We start from the raw sequence: 15,007 nt of genomic DNA, 5'->3' as shown, positions 1-15,007 counted from the left end.
TACTCTGAATACAGACACACTTTCTATTGCCATTTCTCAATTCCATTTTTTATGTCCAAAGTAATGTTTGTAATCAGTCAATAAAAGACCTGTCTAACTGAAATTCAGTTGGTACAACTTTGTGATGCTCCTGTTTCAAGACGGCTTAGAAGAAAAGTGGGCCTGAAGGTCTTGAGTGCAGTGCATCTTTCCGTGCCTTAATAGAGCACCAGTTTATCTTCCTCACAGTGTAGACTGGTTCACAAGTAAGAGAGCAGCAGCGATTTTTTTTTTCTTCAGAATTTTGTTTATTTATTTATTTATTTATTTGGGGGGCAGAGACAGAGTCAGAGAGAGGGACAGATAGGGGCAGACAGACAGGCAGGGAGAGAGATGAGAAGCATTAATTCTTTGTTGCAGCTCCTTAGTTGTTCATTGATTGATTTCTCATATGTGCCTTGACCGAGGGGCTACAGCAGACCGAGTAACCCCTTGCTCGAGCCAGAGACCTTGGGTCCAAGCTGTCAAGCCTTGCTCAAACCAGATGAGCCCGCACTCAAGGTGGCGGTCTCGGGGTCTCGAACCTGGGTCCTCCACATCCCAGTTCTATACTCTATCCACTGCGCCACCGCCTGGTCAGGCGATTTTTTTTTTTTTAATAAAATACATTTTCAGGCCTAAGTGGCGTTTTTACAGCATTCTGGTGAGCACTTGCATATGTTACTTTTCATGACATTTGGCTTCTGTTAGATTGTTCATTTTTCAGATGGTTCGTTCTTTACCTACTAGTGTGAATTCCTTCTCTTCTACCTTCAGCACTTTTCTTTAAACCTTAGAAATAGATCCAGCTACTGTGGCAGTTTCTTCTCATCCACATTCTCTTGGAAGCACATATGTTAGATGTTTTTCCAGTGATGTGAGGCATTTAGCCCAAGAGGGAACTCTGTGTTTCCAGGATTCATTTCCCTCGGGGGTTGGAGATGTTAGTCATTCATTTGTGAACAAATGACCTCAGCTGCTGGGTCACTGTTATTCTATTTTCAAAGAAATGTTCACTACTTTTGACATTACATTTAATTTCATGCCAGTGATTGGATTAAGCCTGTGCTGGATGAATTCCACTTCTGTACACCTGCCAACCAAAGCCTGGATTTTAGCCTTGCATTGAGTACTAACTAGTATGATGATACCTACGGCTTGGAAACATTTTTCAGCGTGATCAGGCTACTCAAGAATATGTTTTGATTGACTCATAAATTGCATTGTGCCCTGTGTATAGTAATGAATTGGGTATTTAGGAATTGCAAAGTAACTCTTTTAAGTGTGAAGAATATGTCATGCAGGAAGGACCAAAGTAATACTTGGTACTGGGTGAGGGACATTGAAATTACTTCTCAGATTAATAGAGTTCTAGAAATATGACCAAAATGGCATTGGAACTGCTTAAGCTGCTTAATTTTTCCTTTGACTACCTCAGGTGCTAAGATGATTAGTGTGTATTAGTATTAATATTTTGAGGCCTCTTAAAAATCATTGATTCTCAGCGTTCACTATCTCCCCCACTTATTCCTAATCTTCTTGCTTTTGTATGTGTTCATTCATTTGTAGAATATAAATGGCATTCGCACAGAGGAGGTGGCTGCCGTGACAAAGGGGCCATCTAACAACCCTGACTCTGAATGGGAGGGCCCCAAGCATTCAGTTATTCCTAGTAAGAGCCAAATGACCACCCCGTCGGAGTCTCCACAAAGCTTTGACTTTGGCTCCCTCTCCATAAGCAGCAAGGAGACAGAAGAGAAGGAGCAGGGGGAAGCTGACTATCTTGATATTAAGGAAATGCCAAGAGGCCCAAGTGGGGAATGGATAGGAGTGGAGGAACAGGCCAGTGCCTTAAAGTCCTCAGTATCACCAGCTTCCTCTCAACTGCAACTTGGTGAAAGAAAGGCAGAGAGTAGTGAAGAACATGTTACATCAGGAGAGCCACTTGGAAAACAGAATGGATCATTTCTTGACTCTTGTGTGGGTAACCAGTTCCCCACCCTCATTCGAAGTTTTCAGGTAGTAACTGATTGAATGATGCAGGTCTAATGACGCTTTGGGAGAGGGCCAGAATCTGTTCTGTGGAGGTGGAGGTGGTGGTGGTCGTGGTGGTGGTCATGGTGGTGGTGGTGAGGGTAAGGGTAGTAAGCTTCTTTGCTTTTTTCAGAATTGCAGAATAAAATTGAAGCCCTTGATTACTATAAAGAAATTTAGAGAAATTAACTTCATGGCTTAGAAATGCTTGCTCCCCTAATGACTTAACAAGACTCTTGGGGGTAAACTCTAGCTGTTTGCCTTCATAAAGCTGGTGTGTGTTTGTCTTTTCCTTGCTTACATATGAGCAATGTAAAAAGGTGAATTTCCGAGACTTACATGATGAGGAGCTTCTAGAATTCTGAGACTGCACTCAAAACATTCAAATACTCTTCATTAGAAGGGGTAACTGATTTCATTATGAGATTACAGGCCTCTCCTCAAATTATTTATATATTACAGCCCACCACCCCCACTGACCCACTTCTGGGGCGTGATCATAGGCACTAATCTCCTATGCTAAGGTGAATGGCCACTTATATCATAATCAAATGGTAGTTTTAGGGTGATTATAGTCTTGGGAAAGGTGAACTGATAGACAAGAAACCTTTGCTTTCCGCTAATGTTCATTCTTCTGAAATTCTGAGATTAATCACCAGGTGGTGGTAGAACTGACTTTCTTTCCAGTTTTCCAAATGCTGTTTCTTCTCAATCACTCCAAAGTGAATGTCTGACGTTGATTTGAAAGAAGGTAATGACTTCCAGGGAAGTGCATTTCAATGCCACTGCTGTTTTCATGCATTATTTGAACTTAATAGAGGAAATGTGGCTGATTTTCTTAATGGTACAGTCCACAAGGACAAACAAAAGTGACTGCTATTTGGCAAATAGTTTTATATTCAAATTCTAAAGTGTTTTATATCACCAATCATAATCGTCTGATCTTACAGCTTTCCATTAAGCACATGGAAGTGATTATAGTAATGCTGTTCTTTAGGGTCCCTTATAATTTGGCCCCTTGTCAGAGCTCCTTTGGAGTGGTGTCCACGTCTCGGGCAGAGACTGAGCTAGCCCTTTGCTCAAGTAGAGCTATCACTCTGATCAGATCAATGTGGGAAGATTAGTTCTCCACAGTCTTCAGAAGGTTCCGGTAACTGTTTCTTTACCGCTTCACAGCCTCCCCTGGTGAAGACTCAGACCGTCACCCTCTCAGACACTGCCAATGCTGTGAAAAGTGAGATCCCAACCAAAGACGTCCCTATTGTCCACACTGAGACCAAGACCATCACCTATGAGGCTGCTCAGGTAGGACACGGTTTAATGTTTCAGAACCAAAGACTGGAGTAAACACAATAAATAACCTTTCTTCACAGTGTTCTAATTATTTACTCCAAATAACGCTAGGCTTTTATGGGGCCATCCTTTTTAGAAGAGATCAGAGCTCTAAGAATGTCACAAAATACTTTATTAAAATAAAAATTGTCTTAGATCTGATTATTTGTATACATCTAGTTCACTTAGGGAAGACAATTGAGTATAATGGTTAAGAACATGAGCTTTGGATCCAACCACCTGAGTTTAGGTCCTGGCTTCTCCATTTAATAACTTAAGCAACTAACTGAATATCTCTGAGCCTTGAAGCCTGCCCCCACCTCCCATCTCCACCCCACATGATGTTAATACTTGTATCTACCTAATGATTTTGTTATGAAGATTATATAAGGCATAGTACTGCATGGAATTGACTTGAGTTCCAAGCCTGAAAGCATGAATAAGTAACAGCTTTAATAATTATAATTCCTGACTCAGTTGGTTAGAGCATTGTCCCCATATGCCAAGGTTATGTGTTTGATCCCCAGTCAGGACACATACAAGAATCAACCAATGAATACATAAATAAGTGGAACAACAAATCGATGACATTCTTTCTCTCTCCCCCTCCCCCTCCCTTCCTCTCTCTCAAATAAAAATATTTTTATTTAAAAAATTATAATTGGTCCTGGCAGGTTGGCTCAGTGGTAGAGCATCAGCCTGGCATGTGGCTGTCCCAGGTTCAATTCCTGGTCAGGCTTGACCTGTGGTGGTGTAGTGGATAAAGTGTGGACGTGGAACGCTGATGTCGCGAGTTCGAAACCCTGCACTGTGTGGTCAAGGCACATATGGGAGTTGAAGTTGATGCTTCCAGCTTCTCCTCTCTCTCTTTCTCTCTCTCTCCCTCCCTCTCTCCCTCTTTCCCTCTCCCTCTCTTGTCCCTCTGTTAAATAAATAAATATTTAAAAAATAAAAAAATTCCTGGTCAGGGCACACAGGAGAAGTGACCATCTGCTTCTCTACCCCTCCCTTTCCCTTCTCTCTCTCTTTCACTCTCCTTCTCTCTCTTCCTTTCCTGTAGCGATGGCTCGATTCAAGTGCATCAGCCCTGGGCACTGAGGATGGCTCCATGGAGCCTTCACCTCAGGTGCTAAAAATAGTTTGGTTGTAGGCATGGCCCCACATGGGCAGAGCATTGGCCCCAGACAGGGGTAGCCAGGTGGATCCCCATCGGGGCACATGCAAGAGTCTGTCTCTATCTCCCCTCCTCTCACTTGGAAAAAGAAAGAGAAAAAAAAATTTTAATGGCAAAACAAAAAAATTTTAATTAATTAATATAATTAAATACAATATCACATAAGAATTTAAGTATTTAAATTTTTTGTTTACATCCTACTTTTAATAAAATTTTTTCTTTTTATTATAGGCAATTTGAATTTGAATGATCTAGGGTTGCTTATATTGAGTTGTTTTTCTTTCCCTTTTTAAATTTTTTTTAAATTCACAGAAGCCAACAGTAAGGAAAACTTTTCCTTCCATAAACTGAGCTGTTAATTCCTTCCTGAAATAAATATTTCTTGAGCATTTATTTATTAGGCCCAAGCAGTGTAAAAGGTAAACACTGGCCCTACCCTCTGGAACTTATATTTAATCAGGAGACACAGGCAATAAAACACATAAATAGCCTGACCAGGCAGTGGCGCAGTGGATAGAGCATTAGACTGGGACTAAGAAGACCCAGGTTCGAGACCCCAAGGTTGCCAGCTTGAGCGTGGGCTCATCCGGCTTGAGCACAGGTTTGCTGGCTTGAGCAAGGGGTCACTCACCCTCCCCCCTCCATCAAGGCACATATGAGAAAGCAGTCAATGAACAACTAAGGAGCCACAATGAATAATTGATGCTTCTCATCTCTCTTCCTTCCTGTCTGTCCCTATCTATCCCTGTCTCTGTCTCTCTCTCTCTGTCACACACATAAAAAACAACATAAATAAATATCTAAACTCTGGACACTGATAAGTGCTATAAAGAAATGACACTAAAATAAAGTGTTAGACAATCTGGGATTACATGAAAGGTTGCTACTTTGGGGCTGGAATAGTCAGGAAAGCCCTCTCTGAGGAGGTGACCTTTTGGCCAAGGCCTGCAGGATGACTAGCTGGATCATCTTAAACAAGTCACCAATCTCTCTAAGCCTCCAGTTTCCCAGCTGTAAAATGGGGACAATATCACCTACCATTGCAAGATAGGGGGGAGGGTTAAGTGAAGTGATATCTATAAAGTGCTTGGCGCATTCACAGACATTTAATTACTGTTAGAATGCTTTCCCCTTCCTCTGTCTTGGGGTCTAGAGTGTGGACTTTGAATTTGGTAAATATGAGAGGTTGCTTGAAGTTTTTTAATAGTGGTGATAAAGTGGCATAATTAAAGCAATGATTTTGGAAGACGCTTCCTAAAGCTGTGTGCTGAATATATTAAAGCAGGGGATGCCTGGAGACAGGACTGGGACTTAAGCAGGTCTGGGGGGAAGCTTGAAAAGCAGTGTAGCCCGAGGGAGAGGGAGGAAAGAGCCGGGTCAGGAGAGACAGAAATGAATGGCTAGGACTTGGGGAACTAAACAAGGAAGGACTAGGAAGTGACTTCCAGATTGTGCACTCAGCCAGAGGATGTAGGGAAGAATGACTTGCTGATGGAGGGGACCCTTTAAGTTGTGACTACCATGGAAACAACCTAAATGGCCATCAGTGGGGAACAGGTGAAATAAATTACGGTACATCCAATTAAGGTAATTCTGTGCAGCTATTTGAGAAAAGCTTCTGATGGGAGTAATCCGCACGATACATTGGTAAATGAAAAAATACAATGCAAAAGGGTGTAAATAATCTGTAGTAAAAAGTGCCTGGTACATAAGAAGCACCAGGTAGGGGTTTTTGTTTTTTTTGCCGTTGCTGTAAGTATTTCTACTTCTGTTTTTATTATCTTGCCAGATCAAGTAAGCCTTTTGTTATTCCACAATCCTCCACTCTGGAAACGTGGTGAGGGGAGGTGGGAATCAATATAGAGTTTACTGTTTGTATACATGTGCATCTACATGTCCTTGAGCTCAGATTTACATCCTGTGAAATGCAGTTTTAAATTAAGTGTTCCGCCTGATTGGTTTTGACCAATGTTACACGTATGTAACCAAGACACATTTGGGATACAGAACATCTCCATCTCTCCTTCCTGTGTAGCCTTTTCCAGTCATCCTTTCCCCTCTAGGCAACGGCTGTGATTGCTCTCACCATAGCTCAGTTTTACCTGTCCTTGGACTTCCTATAAATAGAGTATAGAGTAGTACAGTTTTATTTCTGAACATGTTTTTAGGTTCATCCATGTCATATGAATTCTTAGTTAACTATTTGTTATTGTCAAATAATATTCCATTGTGTGAATATATGTACCATAATTTGTTTCATTCATTTATTTGTTGATGGACATTTGAGTTCATTCCAGTTTGGGGAAAATATGAATAAAGCTGCTTATAAACATTTATGTGCCAGTCTTTCTGTGGATGTATGTTCTCACTTGTGTAAACATTTTAGAGTGAAATTGCTGGATCTTGGGATAAATGGATGTTTAATCTTAATTTTAAAAGCAACACGTCAAAGCCACAGTACCATTTTGAGGAAACATTGTTGAGAGGGTCAAAGAAAAGCCTGAAGTGGGAAGAGTATAAGCTGCAAGTTCTAACAGTGTCTCCTCCCTCTTCCACCTTCTTCAGAGACAGAATGGGGGGCGGCAGGGGCTGGGAGGAAGGTAGGAAAAAATGGAGTCACAGGTTTAGTAGAGAAGGGACTCTTTAAAAAGGTTTGGCCCTCCTGGCATGCACATTTATATTCTTATAACAATTTATAAAGCATTTTTTATTTCTGTTGGTTAGAGTGTCATCCCAGAGTTCAGAGGTTGCTGGTTTGATCCTTGGTCAGGGCACATACAAGACTGAATGATGTACCTCTCTCTCTCTCTCTCTTTCTCTCTCTCTCTCTTTTTCCCTCCTCTCTCGTTAAAATCAATAAAATAAAATAAAAAAAGAAGTGTAATTGAGGTAACAGCTGCATTATGTGCTTGGCACATAGTAGGAGTGCAATAAATATTAGTTAAGCCTGAATGTAAGTTAGGTAAGTGGGTCTGGGCTAGAGAAAGTATTAGCGAACTAGCCAATAATATACTCAGTATGATGGTGCCATGTGTGTAAGACTTAGGTGACACGACCGTGTCCCTCTCTTTGTTTTGTCTCGATTCCTACTTGGAAGGGAACCCAGCCAGGGACTCTTCTCCCTCATAATTCTCTCCTCCTTCCTCCACCCGACACCCGGTCCCCCAATATCTCAAAGTTTTGCCTTAATAAAATGTGGTCTTGCTCATAAAAAGGTTGGAGGACTCCGCTTATAATACAAACAACTTGTATAATGAGGCAGAGAAAGATATTAACACATTTTTTGGCTTCAGGATTCTTTATGAAAATAATTGCAATTCTCTAAATCCCCCTCTGAGACCATGTACAATACCAGCACAGGTATTTTAGTCATTATCATCTGAAAGCGCATTGCTACAGGCAGCCTCTATCTTCCTAGTCTGGATTGTTTCCATCTTGGTTATGGGTTATCAGCAGCTCTGAGTCTAACAGCCCAGACAGTTGCTGATCATTGTTTGTCAGGTTGAGTTTGGCTCCTGCCAATCATCTGTCTTCCTTTTTGCTAATGTCATTTCTCAGCCTGATGATAGTATGTTTGTTTTGCTCATAATGTGGTGAGTTCCAAAGAAACAAAAAGTAGCCCTATGGCCTGACCTGTGGTGGCGCAGTGGATAAAGCATCGACCTGGAAATGCTGAGGTCGCTGGTTCGAAACCCTGGGCTTGCCTGGTCAAGGCACATATGGGAGTTGATGCTTCCAGCTCCTCCCCCCTTTTCTCTCTGTCTCTCTCTCCTCTCTCTCCCTCTCTGTCTCTCTCTCCTCTCTAAAAATGAATAAATAAAATTAAAAAAAAAAAAAGAAAAGAAAACTTGGGCTTGCCTGGTCAAGGCACATATGAGAGGTGATGCTTCCTGCTCCTCCCCCTTCTCTCTCTCTGTCTCTCTCTCTCTCACTCCTCTCTCTCTAACAATCAATAAATAAAATATTTAAAAAAATAAAAATAAATAAAAAAAAAAGTAGCCCTACCCCTCGGTTTCTATGTAGATTAATTATATAACTCAACATATTGAATACTTTTAAACCTCTCCTATAGTAAGGATGATCCATTTCAATAATAGTGTTGTTGCCAGAAATGTCATTGATGCCTGACCTGTGGTGGCGCAGTGGATAAAGCATCCACCTGGAACGCTGAGGTCGCCAGTCCAGCGTTGTCCAGTCAGGGCACATATAAGAAGCAACAAGGAGTTGATGCTTCCTGCTCTTCCTCACCCCATCTTTTTTTCTCTCTCTCCTGTCTCTAAAACTCAATAAATAAAATCTTAAAAAGACAGAAAGAAAGAAATGTCATTGAGATATTATGTGTACCCTTCCACTTTGCCTCATTTGCTCTAGTCTCCTATCTCCATCTTCAAAGAAGATAGCCTGAGACTCCTTTGGCCCCTTAAGCCCCAGTCAGGACCTTTCATGGTCCTTTCTGGAAAGTTTACCCTCTGATTCAGAATCTACCCAGGCCTTAGCAACCAAAAGTTTATACCTTTCCTGTCTTGAGGGGTATGTATAAGAGCTCCAGATTTGTAGAGGACAACTGCCACTCAGTTTTTAGTTTGGGGTAAATCATTCACCTTCTCTGAGCCTGAGTTTCTTACCCAGGAGCTGGTAGACCTTGGGCCTTTCTATTTATTTCATAGGGTTGTGTGAGCACCAAACAGATCACCTTAGAAAGCCATCTGTGAACTAGAAAATGCCATCCACGGTGCATAGTTATTGCTACTCCTGTTGAACCTGTGGCTATACTCTGCCTCATATAGATATAGATAGATAGATAGATAGATAGATAGATAGATAGATAGATAGATAGATGATAGATAGATTTTTTTGGTGTTTTTTTTTTTTACAGAGACGGAGAGTCAGAGAGAGGGATAGACAGGAACAGACAGGAACGGAGAGAGATGAGAAGCCTCAATCATCAGTTTTTCGTTGCGACACCTTAGTTGTTCATTGATTGCTTTCTCATATGTGCCTTGACTGTGGGCCTTCAGCAGACCAAGTAACCCCTTGCTCGAGCCAGCGACCTTGGGTCCAAGCTGGTGAGCTTTGCTCAAACCAGATGAGCCCGCGCTCAAGCTGGCGACCTTGGGGTCTCAAACCTGGGTCCTCCACTTCCCAGTCCAATGCTCTATCTACTGCACTACTGCCTGGTCAGGCCATATATATATATATATATATATATATATATATATATATATATATTTAATGAACATTATACGGAGTGAAATAAGTAAATCAGAAAAAAACCAAGAACTGCATGATTCCATACATATATATATTTAATGAAGATCTCTTCATTAAAGATCACTGTAAAGGAATCAAGATTTTGATTTAGAATGCAGCTAAAGATCAAAACTGCATCCTGCAACATCTGCCCACGAGGCTCCCTGCGAGGCATAATGATAGGTCACATTTCTCCCCTTCTGTAGACTGACAACAGCAATGGGGACTTGGACCCAGGAGTCTTGCTGACAGCTCAGACCATCACATCTGAGACCACCAGCAGCACCACCACAACTCAGATTACCAAGGTAACGGACCAGCCAGTACTTCCTTCTGGAATCCAGGGCATGTCAAGCCTGCTGCCCCTCTGCAGGAGGGACCTTGGCCCCTAAACAGTGTTCTGCTCCCTCCCTACTGAGCCACGTTATTCCAAGTGTCCCAGGTAGAAAGGACCTGCTGCTTTCCCCAGGAATAAGCCTAGGGAGGCCCTGAGAGTGTCCCTGCCTACTGAGTAGTCTCATAAAGTCACCTGTGATTGTTCTCTTTACACATCTGTCTGTCTCTCTGGCTAGTGAGTCTCCTATCTGGCTGTGGAGGTAAGTTTAAAAAGTCAGTCTAAGGGCAAGTGTTGTTCGCGTTATTATGCAACCATATTTTCCAAGCCAAAAAATTCAGAACTTGGGACCCAACAAAGAATTTTTATGTCCTGTCCGGGATCAAGGCCATGGGAACTCTAGTTTGAATGCTGAAGTATTGGAATTATTACAGTATTGCTTATGGAAGCAAGGACAACATAACTGAAATTGGAACTGTTCCCAGAAACCCAGAGAAAGTCGTGTGTGCCGTGGCACTAGAGGAAATGCGTCCCTGTCTAAGTAAGCGCTCTAGATTGCTGACCACACTCTGCCCTCGACACCCAGGTGGCTGGGAGCCAGTGAACATGTCCCCACCACGTTGGGTCCGGAAACCTACCCACTCGAGGGGATTATTTGAGGCTCTTTTGACATCAATAATATGAAAATGCTTTAAAATAGTCCTGTTTCAAGCAGCGTGACACTTTTGGTCAGTCTTCTGATTTTTTTTTTTCTTCCTGAAAATGATCAAATGAAATATACAGGTAAAGAAAAAACAAAATATCTATCTATTTTGTTTACTCACTGAATTTCTGTGGCATTTGGGGAAAGAAAAAGGGAAAAGTAAAGAAGAAAAGAACTTTGGCTTTCTGTTGAACTTATTGAAGATTTTAGCAATCCAAGGGGATAGGAAGTGTGTCCATTTTGCAGATCCAGCCAAGATTGTGGATCAGTCGATGAGAAAGCTGTCCTACCCAGTCCCCAGCAGCAGATTAATATTTGGAGTGGAGCTTTCAGAATAATCTCTTTTTCTTTCTTTCTTTCCTTTCCCTCTCCTCCCCTCCCCTGCCCTCCCCTCCCCTTCTTTCATTTTCTTTCTCATACGACCACCTCCCTTTGGTTTCAGACTGTAAAAGGTGGGATATCAGAGACCCGGATTGAGAAGAGAATTGTGATCACAGGTGACGCTGACATTGACCATGACCAGGTGGGAAACGCCGCGGGGATTCTGGGCGTGGGAGGAGTCCCTGGACAGGGAGATGGGTGGGTGCAAAAGACACCTCCACCAGCCTCATTTGCAAACAGCCCTCTCAGCTGCTCTAGCTCGTACTCAAGAAGAAGGACAAAGGGAATCAGATCCCAGAGGCCTATGGGATGGGGCCATAGACTGGGGAAGCAAGGAACTGTGACAGGTGGAATGTGGACTTGAGACTCAAAACCCCTGCGTGTGTACCCTAGGTTTTACCGTAGCTCTTCACTCCTCAGGCTTCTGCTTCCTCATCAGTAAGATGGGTATTTCAGCATCTTCCTCGCAAAGTGGTTGTGAGAATCCCATGAGATACAGATGTGCATTGTTTGGCACAGGTGGGCTCCAGTGAGTGGAGTCGGGAACCTCAACCTGTGCTAGAGACGGTAGATGATCAAAACAGAAGGAAGGTGTGACCTCTGCCCTCAGCTGTCAGAGCTGGGAGACACCTAGGGGGACAGAGACTCAACCTGATATCTGCCCGAGGCCTCTCACTCACTGTCTGACCTTGGGCAGATCACTTTACCTCTGATTTTTTTTTTTTTTTTTTTTTTTTGTCTTTCCTAAAAGAGGACGTTGATCTAGATCATTTCTAGGCTCTTTTGAGAGCTACATTCTATGTTTTGATGTTAATTAGGTGCTAATTGTATGCTATAAGCAATTAGCAATAATAAGGTTAGGATTAATGTTCCCAGTTCCCCCCAGCGAGGTTAGAACAGCGTAGCTGCAGAGAAGAGGGGGTGGACGGCCTGCATGCTAATGCCTCTGGAATCACTGACAGGAGCGCTGGAGCAATAATTCTGGGGCTTTTATGCTGATATGCTGAGTGCCTTTAAAAAAAAAAAAAGAAACCTGAGCTTCAGGGCTGGCAGTTCCCTTGGTAGCAGGGTTGAGACTTACAGCTAAGAATGCCGGCTAGGGGTCCCAGTAACAGGGCTGCTCAGCCCCAGTGAGAAGCCGGCAGCCCGTTTGCCCCAGCTCAGTGGATCCTGCGGTATCAGCAGCCTGCACCTCGTCCTCAGTCTGCTGGGATCTGGGCCCCGCTGTGCGCTGGGTTCGTGCTGTGCAGTCAGAGCAGGGGCTGGGGAGGCGTGTGGGGTTCAGAGAGAGACAGACCCGGGTTGAATCCTGGCTCCGTAGCTCACTGGTCGTATGCCCTTGAGCAAGTGATTTCACTTCTCTGAGAGGTAGTTTCACCTTTAATGGACTAATCCTAGGTTTCTTTCAGGGTTGTTGTGACAAAGGGACTAGCACACTTTGTAGCTCAGAGAGATACTCCAGGGTCCCTCGGTTCGCCTAGGTGCTGAGGGCTACATGAAAGGGGAGGGGTGTGGTGCCCCCTGGGTGAGGGAGGGAAGCGCTATAAGGAGGACTGTTCAGGAAGCTGTGCAGTGCGGGCAGTCACAGAGACAGCTGGAGGCCGGAGTGACCGGACAGGCTTGGGCTGGGCCCTGAAGCACCAGCAGGTGCGCTGGGCAGACGGGTCAGGGAGGGTGAGCAGGGCCATGGAGGTGGTTGTTCCGAGAATGACTTTCATGGAGTCAAGAGACCAAAAGGGGGATTTTTCTTCTTCTCCTGTCCCTCCATGCCCATCTTAGAAATGGTTCTTAAGAGCCAGGGTCAGCAGTCAGCTGGTTAGATCTAGGTAGAGTCCTTTTCAATGAGAGGGGGCTGTCTCTGAGAACCACTGTGCCACCAGCCTCCAGAGGCTGCGGCCCGTGGGGTGCTCTGTGCTCGAGGCTCAGACTCGCAGCCCAGGGAGGGTAGTGGCTTCATTGCTCTTCTTTCCCTCTCCTCCCTCTAGCTTTTCTAAAATGATCAAAACCCCTTCAGATGCTAAAACAGGGCCCCTCCCCCCAAATCTAAAAGACAGTATGGGAAGGAGGAAAGTCTGATGGACTTAAGTTAAAACCCCGTTGCATTACTTCCTAGCTGTGACACAGTGGTTCTGCCCTCACCCGTTGGGTTGCTGTGGGCATTAATTATATAATAATGAGTAATGTGGTTAGCTAGCGCATGACATGTCATAGGCCCTCCCACTCTTCCCTTCTTCTCCCTACTTTAGCCAAAGATATCTCTTCCTTGCTGTAGGATGCTTCTTTCTTTTCCTCTCCTGTCCTGATCTGTTTCACAAAATCTGTTTGTGAAACAGATTTTGCCTCATCCTTTAGACTCACTTCTGAGAGGATCCTCCTGGACCCACCCAGCAGGTGCAGCCATCACCCCTGCAGTCAGTTCCTCTCTGATTCCTTAAAGACCGCTCTAACCTTCCCTGTCCGTGTTTAGTCTGAGCCGCCCTGTGCAGGGTAGAGTGGATAAGGTCATTATCTACTTGGCTTCGTCTGAAGGCTGCCCTGCTGCTGCAGACAGGAGTGGATTTGCCAGGGCAGTGCTGTCCTGTGAGCCCTGGCTTCCTTCCCCAGCCGGGCTGCGCTCTGCCTGATGGGTGTCCTTGCTGTCTTTCTCAGGTCCTTGTGCAGGCCATCAAGGAGGCAAAGGAGCAGCACCCAGACATGTCGGTGACCAAGGTGGTCGTCCATCAGGAGACCGAAATCTCTGAGGAGTGAGCTCAGGTAGGGGCTGCTCTTGCTGGGGTGGAGGGTGCTCGCTGCCCCGGCCTCAGATAGCTCTGAACGGGAACCCTGGCCACTCTGGGAGCCATCCCCTCAGAGGTATCCACCCCGGAGCTTGGCACAATGAAGGCAGAGGAGAGGTTGATGAGGGCAACACAGGAGGTTATGAAGTATCCGGCTCCAGCGAAAGCAGTGAGGTCTCCTTGTGTCCTCCTGCCCTTTGCAATCCAGCAGTGATGGGTTGGAGGAGATGCCCCAAACGTGGATGTAGACCCCCACCCACCTCCTGAATCTTCACGTGACTTCCTGCTTCTCTACCGCGCCTGCCTTTTAGTCCTCTCTGCCGCTCTGCTCTCTGCTGTCCCAGGGGAGGGCTGGAGGAGGGGACCAAACCAAGAAAAGCAGGGCCAGGTTAGCTGAAAATGGAGAGCTTGGGGGATGGGTAAGAGATGACTAAAGCCCTGGCCAGTTGGCTCAGTAGTAGAGAGTCAGCCTGGCGTGCAGGAGTCCCGGGTTCGATTCTCAGCCAGGGCACACAGGAGAAGTACCTATTTGCTTCTCCACCCCTCCCCCTCTCCTTCCTCGCTGTCTCTCTCTTCCCCTCCCGCAGCCAATGCTCTATTGGAGCAAAGTTTGCCTGGGCACCGAGGATGGCTCCATGGCCTCTGCCTCAGGCGCTAGAATGGCTCTGGTTGCAACAGAGCAACGCCCCAGATGGGCAGAGCGTCGCCCCCTGGTGGGCATGCCGGGTGGATCCCGGTCAGGCACATGTGGGAGTCTGTCTGACTGCCTCCCCATTTCCAACTTCAGAAAAATACAAAAAAAAAAAAAAACCCAAAAGAAATGACTAAAGTTCTCAGACCAGACTAGAGAATGGGAAGCAGGGTAACTGATTTTTGGGAGACAGGGATCCAGATAAATTCATGCCTAAATGTAGTTAACAAATGACTTGAAGATGCCATCAATCAAAAACCAGTCAGGACTGTGTCCTATAAAACTGCTCAAGGCCTTGATTATTACTTGTGGC

The 15,007-nt window shown here is 44.6% G+C and overlaps 1 protein-coding gene across 14 annotated transcripts in view; it reads left to right on the top strand.

The window, feature by feature from the left end:
• The window catches only part of EPB41 (erythrocyte membrane protein band 4.1), a 173,899-nt gene that overhangs the window by 157,151 nt on the left and 1,741 nt on the right, over window positions 1-15,007 (top strand). For 7 of the 14 annotated variants that reach the window (XM_066269873.1, XM_066269872.1, XM_066269876.1 and 4 more), the window contains 4 exons: window positions 3,229-3,357; window positions 10,015-10,116; window positions 11,288-11,368; window positions 13,876-13,980. In XM_066269873.1, the coding sequence (XP_066125970.1) occupies window positions 3,229-3,357; window positions 10,015-10,116; window positions 11,288-11,368; window positions 13,876-13,974 (411 nt within the window). In that variant the 3' untranslated portion in view covers window positions 13,975-13,980. Of the gene's footprint in view, window positions 1-1,587; window positions 2,038-3,228; window positions 3,358-10,014; window positions 10,117-11,287; window positions 11,369-13,875; window positions 13,981-15,007 lie in introns of all 14 variants that reach the window. The other 7 variants (XM_066269875.1, XM_066269884.1, XM_066269868.1 and 4 more) reach the window with 2 other exon arrangements.

The sequence above is a fragment of the Saccopteryx bilineata genome, chromosome 3 (genome assembly GCF_036850765.1).
Source record: "Saccopteryx bilineata isolate mSacBil1 chromosome 3, mSacBil1_pri_phased_curated, whole genome shotgun sequence".
In the NCBI taxonomy this organism is placed as follows: Eukaryota; Metazoa; Chordata; class Mammalia; order Chiroptera; family Emballonuridae; genus Saccopteryx; species Saccopteryx bilineata.
This window is presented reverse-complemented; position numbering and strand designations above follow the sequence as displayed.